The sequence below is a fragment of the Ceratosolen solmsi genome, unplaced genomic scaffold (genome assembly GCF_000503995.2).
Source record: "Ceratosolen solmsi marchali unplaced genomic scaffold, CerSol_1.0 scaffold35, whole genome shotgun sequence".
NCBI classification, from domain to species: Eukaryota; Metazoa; Arthropoda; class Insecta; order Hymenoptera; family Agaonidae; genus Ceratosolen; species Ceratosolen solmsi.
The window spans coordinates 4,600,566-4,620,509 of NW_011948423.1; the positions used below are offsets into that span (position 1 = coordinate 4,600,566).

At 25.6% G+C, this 19,944-nt stretch overlaps 1 protein-coding gene across 1 annotated transcript; it reads left to right on the forward strand.

Moving 5' to 3' along the window:
- Window positions 1-12,578: 12,578 nt before the first annotated feature.
- Window positions 12,579-18,487, forward strand: LOC105362405 (uncharacterized). Its single transcript, XM_011499845.1, has 6 exons — window positions 12,579-12,607; window positions 14,859-15,039; window positions 16,015-16,270; window positions 16,797-16,967; window positions 17,048-17,391; window positions 18,318-18,487. The coding sequence occupies exons 2-6, from the start codon at window positions 14,988-14,990 to the stop codon at window positions 18,485-18,487; spliced, it is 993 nt and encodes a 330-aa protein (XP_011498147.1). The 5' UTR covers window positions 12,579-12,607; window positions 14,859-14,987.
- Window positions 18,488-19,944: the final 1,457 nt, after the last annotated feature.

The window sequence follows — 19,944 nt, forward strand, 5'->3', positions numbered from 1 at the left end:
TAATAACATTGTATAATGGCCGATAGTATTGTAAAGTCATAACTTTAATTTTTACTAAATCGAATCTCTTTTACCTGTTTACCTTCCTCGCACCGAATAAAAAGCCATTCGACAAGTAATAAAATCGTCGATGCTCCTTCACTAATCTAAATGTACACGAAATTTAGCTCTGAAGACAATCGCACAGGTTGCTCTCGTGCTTACCGCATACATATCGAATATGTATCAGTGAAAAAACAAAATAAAGAAGAAAGTTGTTAATAATACAAAATAAGGTACCTGAGCATTATTGCAAAGATACTGTAAATAAAGGACAGAAAAATATAGAAAAAAGTAATTTAATTATCAATGATTCAGAATTTTATGAATAATGAGATTTTTCTTTTCTTTTTTTTTTTTATTTTTATTAATATTATCTAGAGTACAACGAATAGCAAAATTTTAAATCCTATTCAGATCGACATACAGATACAAATCATAAAAGAATTAATATGAAAATCATTTATTCCGAAAAATAAATGAAATAGATTTTGCAAAGAAAAATACCGTACCACTACTTAATTACTTAGTAATAAATGTGTCAGATATAAAAAGATTATTAAGTGCTAAAAAGTAGTCGATCGTGCTATGTGCAATATAAACAGAAAAGTAAAAATATTATTTATGTCGAATTCATTCGTGAACTGCGACTAACGCAAAAAACCAACGTGATTTCTACAATCATATACGCTATCTTTGCAAAATAGACACAGAGAGCACATATATTATGAAACATCTAGGCGAAATATAATAGGCTAATACTGTATATGAGAAAAATTAGGAAGGGAAGAGAGATGAAAATAGTAAATGAGAGATAGAGAGAGAGAGAGAGAGAAAGAGAGATAGAGAGAGAGAAAGTGAAAGTTCACGAAGCGCGTGCAAGTGACATAATGTACATATATTATCCGAAATGCTCTGGCGGACGAAGTGCTTAACACCTGCTTAAGTCGTCTCTTTTTCTTGCTTTCTTCTTAAATACAAATCTGCATGCGACATTTTCCACCTGTATATAATTGTATACACATAGCGATTGCGTAGCGGAGTCTCAGCTTCCCTTCCAATGCAATACCGCAAGATCAAATATAGCATAGAACAGATCGAGTTCGTCGACATGATATATGCCGCTCGATGTTTCACGTATCCACGAAAGATGATCGTCCAGTTGTACTTATTTTGTCACTCGTCTAGTTACCTACGTATGTGTGCATTTTCATCTGCCGCCTACCAGATTTATCACATTTATTCGAAATAAAATCGCTCCAAAAATGCAACAATTATCGTCATCATCCGCGAAAACGACGACCAAGCAATTTTCGTGTTCCTCAACAGCCAAATGTTACGCTTCTAATGATATCCAATTAAAATTCATCAAGCTTAATTGATATCGTGATTATCTTTATATCATTTTTCGTAATATTTATTGTAATTAATCACGATTATTTGCATATTTTTTATCGGATTTTCGGTCGTTATTATTTGTAATTACAAGCGTATAATGAACTGTACAATTTAATTTTTTTAAATTCACAGACACTAATAATAATTTCGAAACATCGTTGCTTGTCATATGAATTAATATCTATTATCGTATCGATAATATATAACTGAATAAGTAATACTTGCTTCTTAATAAAAATAAGCCGGATTGTTTATTGAAGTGCAAAACAGTTTTGCAGTATTAAAATTTTTCGAAAATCTACAATTACAATACGGCGATGCATAACTTGAGAAATTATAACTCAGCCACCATCATTTTCTAGCATTATAATTATTCAGAAGATTCGCCAAGTCACTGCACTTACGGAAAAAAATACTTTGCATTGGCTTACATCACAATGCTTGGTCATAGTATACGTATTTCGTAGAAAAGTAAATATAATTTATAAAGATTCCGTCGAATTATTGCCTCATCAGATTTCCGTAACGAGTACAAAGTTTATTTTTATCTCAATGTAAACAATTTGTCGATCTATTGATGTGGAAATTAAAAAAGCAAGTGCATACTCAGATGATTTTACTTTAAACCACACGTTTGGAAATACAGCAAAGTAATACGAAAAGCAACGAAACAACTAAAAAAAGAAAACAGAAAATACGGAGCGATTTCCTTGACTCATATATCGATGCATCAGAGCAACCGTGAAATAATTTTATATATACAGGCGAGAAAATGTACGCATAAAAAATGTACGCAACGCTGTATACTTGGCACGTATGCGAAAAGCCAAGAAACATCCGTGCTAATATGTATATATATTCACGTGTATACATCATTTTTAACACACACACACACACACACACACACACACATATATATATATATATATTAAAAGGGGCCTCGGAGTAAAATTTTAAAGGATTATGTAAGACTGCTATGACTAACGTTAGCTCTTATCGAAAAACGCCAGCGCCATCCGCTCGCGACGTTTTTATTTATTATATAAATAGAAATTTGACTCCCTTGAATTGTTCCACTCACAATCATAAAAGATAATTGAAAAAAATCTTTTCCATAAAATTACAGCTAATAAATGGCAGTGTAATTCGTCTTACTAAAGTAATCAATCGTTGTAATACATGTAGTGTTATCAAAAATATTGAAAAGTATCTTGATGTTTAGATACATATTGTTTACTTTTTGTTTTACTGCAACCTTTACGTGGAGCCAACTAAGTTAGAAAATCTATTTGGACCAGTTAAATTGATATACTTTATCTATTGTAATTATCGTAATTTATAAAATTTTTATTGTTACAACCAGCCAAACTGCTTTTCTAATTATTGTACTCTACATTATTAAATAATGTGATAGGAAAGAACGTGAAAAACAATTGATAATAGCCCATAGCAGAAGGATAACTTGTCGCGAGCGAGCTTGAAAGTGTCTGTGAATAATGTGCGGGAATAAATTTACATATTCGATCATTGGTTGTTCCAAGAGAGAGAAAAACACTTCGTTACTTGTTTTTTTCCTCGCCTTCTTTCGTTATAGGGTTTTATTTAAAATTATTTCGTGCGCTTTCCATGTGTTTTTCATTATCCGCGTGTTTTAGGAGGAAGACGGCATATTCCTATACTAAATATATTACAATATACGAATTTTATCGTAACTGTTGCTTAATAAAGTGCAAAGTATGTTTTTTCTTTACATGTATTTTTAATTCGTTCATCCAATCCACAAAAATAAAATTTTGTAATCGAACTTGCAAATAAATATACTAGGTTCCGATATAGTACACTGAGAGTTTATTTAATATATAATGCGTAATATTAAGTACTTAAACAAATCCTTTTAATTTATAAAAATGAAATTTATAAATGTCAAAACTGGTTTTAATTTAAAATATAGTACAAGATACATTACAAAATAATACTCAATATAGTAACTTTTAAACATTGAAATTTATTCGTATCAAATATAAAACTGTCAACAAATTAAACATACACGATTGAAATGGAAAAAGATTGAAATTGTAATCATTATAAAAGCATAAGATTCAGCACAAAAAAAAACTTGTTTTGAAAAGTCATTGATTAACTATTCAAATAAATAAAATTCGATCATTCTTAGGCGCATAAATTATACAACATAACTGATTTATCACAGAACAAAAATTAAACTGACACAATTATTACTTTTACAATAGAAAAGTGAAAGTCATCTTTAAAAATATTTGCAAACTTTACTTATACATAAAATCAATTTGCATTGAAACATAAATATGTATAAAATAGAAGAAAAAAACCTCGTCCGCAGCATTTAAATATTTTCATATTTATTTTTCATTAAATTATAATATTTAACTATAGAATTTAACTTATAAGGACGAGGTTAATACATGTTTAATAAACATGTATTGAAATTGATTCGTTAATATAATATTTTTGTCTCATAAAAGGAATCCTCAGTACTTCTAGACTACTCATAAACAGTTTTTTTTTACATATATACCCAATATTCAAAGTCCAAAATAATACTTTGACAATGAAATATTTATTAGTTATAAATAATAAATTCTTAAATCAAATTAATAAGTTTGTTATAACATATTTTAATTTTAATTCTTTACATACATTTCTCTTAAATAGAATAAAATTTTTTACATCAGTAAAATAATACATTTCTTTGTATATTTACTATATACGAATAAAAATTAGAAAAAATTGATAAGAAGAGGACACTAAATAGTTATCAATTGAATTAATTGATTTTTTTAATTTCAATGTATTTGTAAATGTATTTGAATTATAGAAATCATATATATATGTAATTTAAAAAATCTCTGATTTACATCAGCATGTGTAAATTGATTGCTTTCCGTCCTGGCATCTGTGAACAAATCTTCAAAACAACTAATTTTCGAGGAACATAAACTACATTTGTACAAAATAGTGTACTTATTTCTATTTTTCAGTAAGTAAGTAGATTTATAGCGATACTACTAAACACCCTAATACTTCTACATCTTTAATATTACTTTTAAGTATTAATTCAATGACATATTATTCAAATTTCTTTTCCAATATTTAAAAACATTCGTTCTAACCTACATATTTAACATGAAGTAGTTTGTGAACAAAATTACGTTTAATAAATAACCGCGATTTCTTTTCTAAATTATAATTGATTAGAATTAAAAAAACCGTCTCACCATACTTCACATCAATTAAGCCATAAACATTACACAAAATAAATATGTGTGATTATCACAAATAAAAAAATATACGGTTACTTAAGAAATTATGGATAAGTGTATTAGAAACTTCAAACAAATATTCAACAATTGCATTATGGAATCTCCTAATGAAATAACAGGATAGTAAAATTTAAAATTCTAAATTTAATTCATAATCTATTTATAGAACTTCCAGAAATTTTATATAATTTAAAAATCTTGAAATTTTAGATTTGAACTATTATTAATCAAGATTGGTAAAGTATTTTAAACATTTTGATATTTCTAATAACATTAAGATTTTTAATATATTTGAAAACTTTTATATCACAATTATTCATTTTAATAAATATTTAAGAATATTTTTGCTTATAAAGATAAATAAATATTGTGAAACATTTTCTAATTAAATTTTGATATTAAAATTTTTGAATTGAAAAGTGTTATCATCTTAAAAAATATTTGATACTTTCAATTTTTTGACAAAGAGATTTATCCATTACAAATTTAAAAATATAGTAAGCTTTAAAAGATTCTACGCAGGGAATAAAGCCGTACTAACATACAAAAATATGTTTAACAATAGATCCTGTACATATACTAAAAAATCCAAAAACTAAATTTTTATAATATTGATTTGCATCTTTTAAACACTTACAAAATTTAATATTATTAATTTCTCTAACAATAAATTTGAAGAATTTCTTGTATTTTAATGCTTAGATTAAAGGAATTTCATATTCTGTTCTTTATGAAATATATTTATCATAAAGGAAAGCAATTTCTGAAAACGCATTCAGATATTCTGGCAATACAAGTTATTCGTCAATTGAAAGTGAAGCTTAATTGAGTTTAAAAAAATATATATAATTCAAGGTAATAAATTATAGAATATATTTTTATTAAATATTATTTTATACATAATTATCATTTTTATTTTCAACAAGACTATATCAATAATGCTAAATTTTTAATCTCATAGCGTCAAAGAAGAAACTCATAATATTCCAATATGTAGAAATAATGGTACTGAAGAAAATTGGGATTTGGTAACAGATTAAGATGGTAAATTTGAACCTGGTAATTAATTCATAATTTTAAATACAACTTATTTTCTGTAAAACTTTAAAATTCAAATATATATTCGATACAAATATAAATATCTATTAGACTCTTTGAATGGCTTTAGTCCTCCTGACTGGCATTCAATGAAAGTTACTGATGAATTGCACCAGAGGGTCAATTTGATGATGCATAGCATATCATATTTTTTCAAAATTATTCTGTTTTTTTGCATTAATATTTCAAATATTTATGGAAAAATAAAAATAATTAATAGTACAAAAAGCTTTCATACTGCGATAATTCAGCAGTTATTTCGATTAAATATGTTGATTTCATATGTTTCATAACTATAATAATTATGATGTATGTTAAACTTTAACTTATTTTGTAAATATGTAAATAAATAGCAATAATATATATTTTCAACATAAATAGAAATTTTAATTTAATTTTCCTTACCGTAGTAACTGTATTTTACAGTGATGTCAGCAATACAAAGATTTTCATCAACTCTGCTAGGAACTTAGCTTTTGCATAAAACTTCTGGGATTATAAATTAATGTACTGACTTTTATGAACCATTAAAAGATTGATTCATTCGAAGATAATGACGGAAAGTTTTCAAATCAATGTTGATTAGAGTAAGTTTAAGGCAGTTAACGATAAATTGAATACTTATTTGAAGCTAAATTTTGAAATAATAATTATGAACGATTTATATTATGAAAAGTAATCTATTTATTTATAAATTATAGGTATAAAAGAAAAAGTATGTAATATTCTTAGAACAAATTATCCAAATAAAATAAATTATTAAATCAAAGCAAAATATTCTAAAAAAATTTTAGAGCTATAATTAAAAAATTACAAATTTGAAAATCATATTAGAGACACTTTATTTATTAAATTCTTAATATTAATATCCAATAAATAGTAAAACAATAAATAGTAAACAAAAATTAAATAATAAAATACCTAATAAGATATTGTATATAATTATTCAATTTCTATGACATATTTATATAAGTAAAGAATTTGTATCTAATAAATATATTCCTAACTACTATCTTATAAATCAAATCATTTACATTATTTATTTTATTATATACATTAATTGTTTCAATTTTTTCAAATAAAATTATTCTTTTATAAACTTCAATTGTCATAAATTTAAAAAATTAAATTTGTTAAATACTCAAAGAACATTTGAAGCTTAAATTGATTATTGTTATACCTAATGGAAGTTGAAACATATTAATGAATGTACTTATTCACATATTCTTAACATTCTTTAACAAAACATATAATATCTAGATATTAATAGACAATTCAAAATATTAGATTACCTATAAATACTTAAAAAATATTTTATAAATGTAAATGCTTTTAAAAATATCGATTTAAATTGTAATTGATGTTATTGTAAATGAAAATCAATGCTACTTGAATTAAAAAATTATGACAATTGTTGCATTTTATTTATACTATTGAGATAAATCAAAATATTAAAATTTAATAACTAAATTAAAATGAACAATGCCTTAGTGGCTTACAATAGAAATTTTATTATGAAATTTTATGTTGAATCAATATAAATATTTTATACCAGATCCTAGGCTAAATATACTATTTTAAGGACCAAATTTAAACAATAAAATCAAACGATATTACAATTTGAGTATGTGCCTACTTTAAAGTCATGTAATTCTTATATATTTATTTTATAATAACGTAATTTTATAGAATAAAAAATATAAAAATTGATTTTAACAAAAAATTTTTTTTTAATAGATATTCAGTTCATTTCATAATTAATAAGTTATTACTGTTTTTTATGCATAAATCAATACTAATTTACTTGATAATTTGACGAAATTATATCGATTTGTAATTATTTAATATTTAAAACTTTAGTATTTTTATATTTGCATGATTTTCATGAAATGCTCGCGTTAATGATTTATTATCCATAATTTGTTACAAAATAAAAAATATTTACAAATATTCAAAAAATATAAAGTTTTTAAACGTTCAACTTTTTAAAATTTCTCTCTTAGAATCAAATTCAAATTAAAGTGAACTGTTAGTTTAATTTAAGTTTCTAGAACAAATGGAAAACAGAATAATGTCCATTAGGTTGCATGATTATACAACAACTTTATCTTTGCTACAACACATAATCGTATGTTTACATAAATGTAATGCCATACCTCACATCGCTGCATTGCTAAATAATAATTGCAATTCTTTGATACTTTAAATATTCTATGACATGATTTTTTAAATTACGTAAATATTTTAATTTTTACACTAATTCTGTAAAAGCTGGAAAAATAATAATTAACGTTTTTTTTTTAATTAATGATATACGCCAATGAATAGTTTATTAAATTATTAAATTATACTATATTGAAAATATTTTAATATGATTAGATTAGCACAAAAAGGAATATTAATAAATATTTTAATCAAATACATATTTTACTAAAAATGAAAAATAATTTTACACCTTGTAATATGTAACAAAAATATTGAATATTCTTTTACAATATAAAGTTTGACATTTTTATATAAATTAGTATGTTTGAAAATAGTAACAAATAATAATAATTCCATATAAAGAGCATTTCATATATAAAAAAAAACGTATAATAAATAATAAAACGATTAGCCATCTTCCTATAGGTAAATTCGTCGAAAAACAAATTTAAAATGAAATTATAATTCGAAACGTAACCGTCAAATTTGAATTACTATCGATTGAAATTTTATTAAATATCCTTTCCACGCACTTTTTTTTCTATATTCTCTTTCTTACCTTCTTTCATGGTTTATTACTTTCTCTTTCTTTCAACGCACGCTAATGTCCTTGTCTTATGTTTGCCTGGTCAAGGTCAACTTCATCAAATCAGCCCTGGAATAGGTCGAATGCGTGATACTCCCTCTTTCTCCTTACGTACACACCCATGCGCATACACATGTTCGATTACCGTTGCTCCCAACAATAGCATGAAGGCAGTTTTATTCATCGGCGGCACAAATAAACTTTTTAATATATATATATATATATATATATATATATATATATAGGAAGATTCGTAAAACTATCATATATCATTTTTTAATAAAAGTTGAAAAGGAGACGAAGATGCGGATCAATTTTTTAGAATCAACTTTTCGCGAATAATTAATTTCTAGGAAATGCATTATAATAGATTTTTAATCGAAATTCTACAATACAACATGTAGATGTTCTTTTGCGAAATACGCATATATATATATATATATATATATATATATATATATATATATATTTAGGTATTTAAATCATTCTATTCACGTTTTCACTATTTTTTAATAAAAAAATTAATTATGTTAATATAATATATATTTTTCGAATTAACTTTTATTTCTTATTATTTGTTTAATTAGAGTTTTTTGTATTTTATATAAGATAAATTACTGTTTAATATGCATAAAACAAATAATAATAACCAGTATTTATCTACAGAAAAATATAATAAAAAAAAAATATATATATATACATAATAAAAACATTCTCAGTATTTACAAAAATGGTCATGTTTATTAAGGAAATATTACTGCACTCCACAAAAGATGTATTGACATTTTACGTATAATTAATCCTTATTATTACGACGATAAGAATTGTATTTTCGTTTCAAAATCTATTTTACTTTAACTCTTTCAGATAATAAAGAAAAGATAAATTTTAGTCAAATGTCATATAATAAAACAAAAATGTCGTTTCTACAAGGGCATTTTTAATGGAAAATTAAAATATAATATGTGTTTTTAATTGTATAATCGATTGAAATAAATTTTTTATAATGAATTAAAAAATGAATTAGAAGTTTAAAATATAGTAAAACTGAATTTTTTTATTTATAAAAGTCTATATGTCAGATTAATAAAAAATGTGATTGAGTTATAGTAATAATGTACTGGCTAATCAAGTAACTATATGTATAAATTTTTACAAATAAAACTATGCGTGTGTATAGATTGTTTTATTTTAAAAATGTATTGCTTCTTTTTAAACTATTAACATATTAATATCCTTTAACCGTTGAAAAATAGATTATGTTTTTCTTAATTATATAGGAACTATATTATATAATAAATAATTGTGTTATTAGATTTTAAATTATATTTGAAATTAACATATTTCAAATGATATATATGTAGTAATAAATATTACTTTAAATGCACGTATGTACAATAAATATTGAATGATACATAATAGTTATGTAAGAATTTCTTTGGAATTGGAATTCCTTATTTTTCTATTATTTTCATATACATTTGAAAATAGTTTCAAGAAAAGCTAGCCAATACCTAAAACTTAATTCATTTTTTAATATGTTTTTAATCAATTAATTTATATTTATATAAAAAAATAAACTTTATATATAAAATGGAAAACTAAAATAGCTCCTTCTCCAAATAATTTCTTATTCAACATATTTATACTGCTCGCCAAACATTTCATAGCATTAAATTTTTTTTTCTTACATCAAATCTCAGTCATTTATTAATGATGACTGACCTACTAAATACAATAAAAATATATAATAGCGCGGAGTAATATAATAATATAATAATATCTTTTTGATTATGTCAATCGAAAGCCTAACACTTTAATGATCCGATTATCGATTACTTCCGCAGCAATCATATATCGTATAATAGATAAATGATTATTCCAGCGATCGGTTTGCATGCAATTTATTTATTGTATAATAATCTCATTATTAAAAAAGAAAGGATAAATTAAAAAACTATAGTTGACCTCGATCTAATAGATAAAGTTATTTAAATTTTCAAGCAACTATAATATAATTAAACAAATCCTATTTAAATTATTATTACTCATCGAGAGACAATAAATAAATACTGATTATGATTTACATCGCTCATTTATTAATTATCAATGAAAGGAAAAACTCCAAATCAACATATTGCTGTAAAACTGTCAATATTCATTTTAGGTTTCTAGATTCATATATAAAATAATTTGACGAATTGAATAATGTACATATTTTATATTGAATTGAAAAGATAATTTGCACTTCCATTAAAAGCTAAATATTAAATGAAACGAGCATAAGACTACATCAACGTCCAATTCGCTATCACAAACCAATAATATCAAAGGGAATTTAACGCGATCCTAATAGACTCGCCGTTAAGTCACAATTAAATGGAAATGTATGATTCGCTGATCACCTTTGATCATTTATCGTCATTTTAGACTGCTCTTGATCTCCTTTACAGCTGTCTTGACGAATCGATCGCCCAGATCAATTCACTCGACCTGTCAAAACCGATTCTCCATGTTATCATACATCATATCACAGCCTTCGCTACTGGCCAAATTTCAATGCACTAAAAGCTCGACACACGAAGTTTCTTCGCCTAGTTTCCTCTCTGAGGATAGTCGACATATAATGTATATATATATATATATATATATATATATAATACGTAATACCGTTTATTAAAAAACTTATACTTTTTGGGCAATGGTATAATGCAGGCACTAGCTAATCAGTACGCATAAAGATATGCTAGCAAATTTGAAAGTATTCGAAATGTATGGGACTGAGAGTAAATATTATCTTGCTTTGCGAATATCGCAGTTATGAATAATTATTTATTAATCTTTAGAAAAAACTTTAACAAAAGCAACATAATTTAATACGAATAGTCATTTGATAGATTTATATGTAAAAACTTCAATATGTGCAAAAATGTAGTCATTAGTTTTAGACTACATTAACTGAATTATTAGCTAATTATTTAAAATGAAAAGTTAAAACAAAACGACAACATTTTGATAAATCGAGAGGAGCAACCAAGTATTCAAATATACTGAGTCTATTGTAGCATAAATTATCGATTTTCTACAATTGCCACTTCATATTATTGTATTAAAAATTATCGACTATATATCATTATTAAAATTAATTTTTTGAATAATGTCAATAAGCGATTATATTATGATCGAGAATGAAAAAAAAAAAATCAAAAAGCAAAATTTAAACACTTAAATGTACTAAATTCCTGACACATTTACATAATATATCATTTGCTCATAATTATTTTAAATTTAGAAGACATAAAATATAGTATATACAAAATTTAATTATCATTATTATTGAATCATTCAAAAAAAATTATTTAGAGAATGTATAATAGAGAATATAGTATAATAGAATAGTAAATTAAATATTTTCAAAACGATTTATTTTTTAATACTTAAAATTAATGTATGATTTTCTATTGAATCGTTTTTGTTATAAAAACCAAGAATTTCAAATTCATTTTGCAATAATCGTAATAGAAATGTTCCTAATGAATCACAATCGGAATGTTCATTCATTCTATTTTTAAGTGTATTTGATTAAAAAAACGATTACTCCGATAACAGAAATTCAAAACTTTTTATTTAATATTACACATTTTGCATTGCATATTTGTATTTATTACGTTTCCGATAAGATCTGAAGTATATAGGCATGTAATATATATCTGAAATAAATAAAATCTGTTTTGATGCTCACTAATTAGAAAATATCCAATTAGTGCATTAACAGTAAGTATAAGAAAATGACAGCTGCCACACTTTTTATTTTTAAATGATAATAATTTTTTTTTTTTTTTTTTTATTAAAAATATAATTACTTATAAATATTGTAATATTATCCTTCATTACTTATTGAACTTCGACGCCTCTTATTGTGTTTCTTTTTCGTTTACACAGCACGGGAAACATTCTACTGATTCGGAAATTACATTTTCAAGTTTGTATAGTACTTTAGACTATTATGAATACTATTGTTAATAATTTTTCAATGTATATCGTTTATGTAAATAGATTTTTAGATAAGTTACTAACACAATTGATATGAATAATTTCATTCATTAATGTCACATAAATTGAACTGAAACATATTAATTTATAATTATTAGAAATACGTTGTTATTATTAATGCATCTATAGGCTATTGGTTTATAATAATATTTTATTGATTAAAATTTTCAATATTTTTATTTTACACACAAATATTGTAATTAAAAAGTCAAACCAAGTGATCGCTAGTAATAAATATATCATTGCTTGTTACTTACTTGAATTTTTTTTTGGATTATGTGCAGTATTGTTGAAATATGGTAAAATAGTATTTCTGAAAAATAATGCTCAAAACAACCAACAAGCAAGTCAACGACCAACTAAGAAAAAAGACAAATGAAACTCGTAATATTTATTATAGATGTCTAAAATGCTCAGCTAAATATAATTATACAAATTATACAAATAAAATATTTATCTCAAATTTAAATAAAAGTTTAAAACAATTAATGATATTCCATTGATTTCTTTTATTTAAAAACAGAATTTATTCGATTAAATTCATAAAATGAAAGTAAATTTATCCTAAATTATCGCATTAAATATTGAAACAGATTCGCTACTGTTTAAACATGATCTTTCATTTTTACATTATTTTTTTTACTGGTTTGCCTTCTTTCTCCTAGTTACAGTTTTAAAAAATTCTAAATTTTCATCATAAACAGAATTATTTGAAAAATAAATTAGACTTTACTATTACAAATAATTATATTATTAAGTATTGGGAAGGATTTAAACTATCTAAATTAACATACTGATATATTAAAACATTTGAGAAATATTGTTATTAAAATTTCATTTTATTACGATAAGTAAAACAATACGAACTTGTGTAATTTACAAAGTTTCAAATAAATTATTAAAAATGATTGAATTATATACATAATATTAAAAAAATTTTAATGTTTAAAAATACGTAAAACATTCTTTGTTTTATAAGCATTGAAAAATCATGAAAAGTAACTGTGCAAAGATGAGTCATCTTCTGTCAAATTATTATGATGGCTGATTTTCTATATTTCATTTTCTATTCAAATTTCTATTCTATAATTTGTTTCCAAAATATTGAAGCACATTTATGACGTCGATCACCAATTCGATTATTTAAGGATTGAGAAAGTACGTTCATAAATTGGTTGCACTTGAATCAGACTAAAATACAATTATGCTCACTCCGTAACATTGGAATAGTTATCAGTTATCAATATATTTTATTTCTCCATATACAATCAATATAATAAATACACATTATTTGGTATTACAAATAAATAACATTTTGATATTCATGCAATAATATTATGATTATGTGTTAATTAATATTAATATTATTCCTTATTAAATTTAATACACGCTTAACGAGATTTTTTTTTTAAATTGTAAAATAAAATTTTTCGAATAAATTAAAAATTGAATTAAATGCTATAATCAAGTTTACAAGTTATACAATAAAATATTAGATTACACATATGTTTCGATCGGATATGTAAAATGAGCTATATTCACGTTATTACAATTTAATAGTCTTGAGGTTACAACATAATTTTATATAAATGTTAAATATGATTTTTAATTTATTTCCATTATGAAAATTGTATGCAGTTTTTATATTTTCATGGTATTTATATCAAAGGTATGTAGAGTTTATAATAATCTAAGATTCTTTCAAAGAATGTCGTATTTAAAAATTAGTCGCTGAAGGCTTTTGGAGTATATCACAATGAAATGGACAAATTATTTAATACTTTATTCAAGACTGATTTCTAAGAATATTTAATACATAAATTTTACTCTATTTGAGCTAACTTAGGTTATGTAATATCTATTTTACTATGAAACTAATGCAAAATTATTTCTAGTAAATATATTTATGGTGTTCAGTGTTTGCTTATTCAAATTCTTTTGTATTCACTTTCATCGAGATAGCAAAATCTCTGGCGGCATCCCATAAAGCCCCCTCGTAACTCTTAAGATCCGACTCGTAAACAAAAGTAATTGCGCTAGCGACATTCAAAGCACCTGTTTTCCCAATAATCTCCTTTACTCCTCTATGTTACTCTCCATCCCTTACCTCCATCCCTACCGTCGGTTTTCCGGCACCATTGCTTAAATTCAAGCAGCCAATGCACTAGCACGCATTCTAGATTGCATGGACAAGGTTCCGCGAGGATGAGAGAACTAGGGAGCAAAACCACCTGTCATGGCAATTGGATAATGCGAAATGTCTTAAGCTACTGCAGTCGTTACGAGAAGAGCAGGAGTTGCTCTCAGAGATGCGGAAGGAGTGCCTCCGACGAGTCGGATACCCGCGTGACCAATTACTAGGTGATACACAACATTTAACTACCGTTCAGTCTACTCGCGACATTTTTTCAAATTGTCTTTATTCGATGGTTTTTAACCAATTACAATCAGATCCTAACTTCCTAAAAATAGCAATCCCCAAAAAAATATACATTTTTTACATTTAAAAGTTACGCCCATTGCTACGCGAAGCGTTAATTCATCATAATACTTCGTGTAAAATAAAAAAATTAAATTTTTACCTTTTGAAAAATTACGATATAATTTTTCATTTATCTATCGAAATTGTACATGATTACGCAATAAGATTTTTTTATATTTTATTATCTGCGCACTAGACTATTAGATGTACCTTGAAATTATAAACGAGTATTATTGATTTTTAGGCAAAACATTGATGATATCCAGTTATATTTACTATATCACATGTTGTACTTTCCCGTAAGAATGTAACTTCTGTGATTGTAAGATATTAACTTCTTTATTAAAATCCGATTCAACGATCGATGCAAAATTAATTTTGTTCAGAAAATTTAGAATTGACTAATTTCAGATCAATAAATTTGTTGTTTCAATAAAAGGTATAGAATTATTTTTAATATTAGAAACTAAGTATGATTAATATGAATTATTATGAAACTTTCTTTATCAATGTTCAGAGTTTATTTTCACTTTCTGTATACAGACGATGATATATGTATTATTATATACTTAAGTTAGGTGTTGATATTACAAAATAGATAATGTTTCTAATTTCCTCGATAAACAAATACAAAATTAAACTATTTAGACATATACATAACAAAAATTTATTATTTAAATAGAACATTTTTTAAATAAGTAATAAAAAACTTATCTTTTATAAAATATACTCATTAAAATTCAACTGTACGAAACTTAGGAATTAACAATTGAATGAAAAATTGGGATTTTCAAAAAAAGAGTAGATTTAAAGAAACTTAAAATTAATTATTATGTCCTCTCATAAATATTCAGCATACCACGATAATGCAGATGACGACTATGTAGTAGGAGAGTATGACGCTGGACAAAAATTATCGTCCGGTTTAATTCAACCAGAGCTCGTAAACCTAGAATCAAATGTACCAACGCATCTACTTGGCCATCACTTAGGACCATTACCCAATCGTCGACACTCAAGACAAAAAATTCATCACATAACCAAGGCCAAAAGTAGAAAGAGGAAAAAAAAGCGAAGCAATATGACGTTGCCCGCTGAAAATATCAACTCGTAAGATAAGTTGCTTTTGTCGCTATTTCAATTAAAAAAAAATTTGTTTTTCTTGTAGGAAAGCATATAAACAATTTGATATTTGAAATTCACAAATGATTCTTATGAATCGCATATTGCTGGGATAAACAATACGTTTTAATTTAATATTTCATTTATTATTGTAAATACTTTAAAAGCCTAATAACACTGAATATCAAAATCTTTATTATTATTTTTTATTATTATTATTTTTAAAACAGTTATACGATTTATGTATTACACATTAATTTTTAATTTACCAATTACCCCTAAAAAATACATAATTTTATATTCATTAAACTTTGCTATTCTTATTACTCTTAACATTTGTTACTGATAAAATTACTGTGAGATTAAAAGATAATTCCAACGATATGTTCCATGTTGATATATTTATTTAACTATTTATATATAAGCGTAGATTACAACAACCCTTTCTATTTTTACACTCGATTCTTTTTACAGAAAACCTAACCCGCAAAGTACTTTTCCTGATTTTCCTCAGTGTCGTCAGTAACAACGAAAAACAGCCAATAAAGGTTATATCCAATGAACCGAGACGCCATGCAACCTTAAGCATTATCTTATGCTTAGTGATAGTGACGATTTTCAGCCTGCTTTTTTTATACCTCCATAAAAGATCCCAAAAGCAGTCCAGCTGCGATCCTTTCTTCTGGTAAAATTCATTTCCCTCCCTTTCATGGCATCCATCGTCTGCTTATCGTAATGAAAATCTTCAACGAAAACTCAACAAAGCCCTTCGGACACCGAGCGCCCCCGGAGTAGCTTCACGGAGACCGACAAGTGCACCTGCTGCACGGACTCCCCGATCAACGGCTGCACCGGCATCGAGACCAGCTGCACAACAACATCTCGGGAGATGATTCGCTCAGCACTCAAAAATCAACAGCCAACATCTCGCCAAATTTTCAAGAAGAGCCGATTCAAGTTCACGAGGAAGACGCGCAAAAAGCCCACACCCCCGCGCAAGTCCTGCCGCTTCAATGAGCCAGACTTTAATGATCTACGGAGGAGAATCGTGTGTGTGCTACGCAATGACTGTGCCAATTGCAAATATTGCAGGTGTAACGGGAGCGATGGTAAGCTCTCCGTCGCTGGAAATAGAGGAGAAATCCATCTTAAAGACGCAATTTTTAACAATTTTGTTACATTGCGACGCTCATTAGCCGAAATTCTGCTCTCACACATAACAACTTTTTTTTTATCAAATTTTATTTCATTGATCGTTTTATTTGATTCTTTACTTTTTCATGTAATCTCGTCCAATTCCATTCATCAAACTTCTTAAGCATTCCCTTTCATTATAATTTTTTAATATATCGTAATTATATTGCATCGATAGTAATTTTAACGTGATAAAAAACTATAAAGCTTGGCTATTAATTAAATTAGTAATAAAACCCAATATAAAGCAAGATTATTTTTTACTTTTACAATGCTTTGGATTACGGTATTTTCAATTACAATTGCAGGAAAACAAATGATGTCTGATGATATTAGAATTCAGACATTCAAATTTTTTTACTTTAACTTTTTATGAAATTTTATAGGAATTTAATTGTATAGGAATTTGAATATTAATTATTCCGCATCATTCGTTCGATTTGATTATGTAAAATACGATGTATTAAAATTAACAAACGCTGAAAAAAATGTAAAAATCAATTTCAATTAGATTTATATGTATGAATAATATAATGTATAAGCGACCTATTTCACAATGATTAACGTTTTCTTACCGAAAACACTTTATTTAACGACTTAAAATTTAGAAAAGAATGACTTGATGCTACAAATGCACCCAAGTAAATATCCATCAAATATAGTAAAAACTTACACGAATTTTAGGTTTAATAAAAAATAAAGTATTATTAAGTTATTCGAGATCGAATGATTATATTAGTCAAACGTTATTTATAAATGTTAAAACATTGCTCTAGTTTCGTCAAATACGACAATATACAAATATTTTTACAAATTTATAGTCATTTCATTCGATTTTCAGATCGGCCAAAACGCAGAAGATTCGGGCTATTCTCAAGAAAAAAAAAAATTTTATGCAATGACCCACGATGTGACGAATATAAGATGAAACATATCTTTGATATCTGTAATGAAATAAATCGTAACAGAAATTCAACTACTAATAGAGAACGAAAATCAGCTTTAAAGTAAAAAATAATAATTATTTTATATTATTGTATTAAAATATGAATTGAAATGTGAAATAGAAGGATTATAAGCATTAAAAGCATTAGTAACAATGAATAAGTAATAAAGGTAAGTCAAAAAATTAAACCTGCACACAATTTTCTCCAAATGAATGTCTCCATCTAAATGGCAAATAAAACCATAAATGAAAATTAATTGAACATTGCGTTTAAATATAAATGTATGATAAAATATACGATGAAATATTATAAAGTAATATTTAAACATTTTTCAACTGAAAGCATAACAGCTACATAAGTAATTGCTTAATTATGTTTTTTCATTAAACAGAATGAATGTTCTCACTGATGAGACTAACAGTCCCGAAACATTATAAAAGACGAATAATACTTTATATAATAAACATAATATAAACAATACTCCTCGTAGCGTCGTAATGCAAAAAAAATATTACAAAGCTAAATGAACACTATATAGCACGACCATCCGAAAGAATTTCAGTGCGACGTTTCATTACCGTGTCCTTACAATGAAATCAGTTGTGACGTATGATCTAAGGTCATTGACACCCAGATAGTACTCGAGTGTACGATATCCGCGCGTATGCAATCTCGTACATCGCAAATAGTCGGCGATCGGAAGTCGTGTCAACACCCTCAGCACCTTGGAAATGCGAGGCTATCTTCTCTCCTCGGCGCTCAACTGTTGTTCGCCTTTTGACTCTAAACATTAGAAATGGGTGTCGCATACGAATTCCATTAAAACCAATTATATGTTGCATAAATGAATTCATCTTTGTAATTTCGTGCGCCTAATCAATGGAAATTATCATTTCATGTAGTTTTGCAATGATGCAACGAGGTGAAAAATATAGCATTCATGAATTTTGAAACTAATTGATTCTTTATATTATTTTATTAAATATTCTGTGTTTTTTTTTATCGATTCGACAATTTTTTTATCGATAAAAACACATTTTCATAATAAAACTTACAATGTAGTTTCACCCAATATTAATGATACTTATATTGTTTCACTTGTGTGTCGAACATAATGTTTATACGTGAAATCACAGAAGTGCAATTCTAATAAATTCTAAAATCACGTAGCTATAATTTTAATCTATGCGGTACATTACAATTCATGTTGATTATAAACACATTATTAATAAATATATAATATACAGAATACGGTATGTACAGAATGCAATTGAGCTTATGAGATTTATTCTCATAAAATTTGATAAAATTTTCAATAAAAATTAATTAAGATGGATGAATGTAAAATGTACTACTACAGAAAATTATTGTTAAAAAAAATTAATATTTGATTTTGTCAATTATAGCAATCACTACAAGTTTTAGTAATTTTATATGTATATTATATTTAGCAGGACATTTTGAGTTTGTAAATTATACAACTCGTCGAAATATTAGTTGATATAGAATAATAAATAAAGA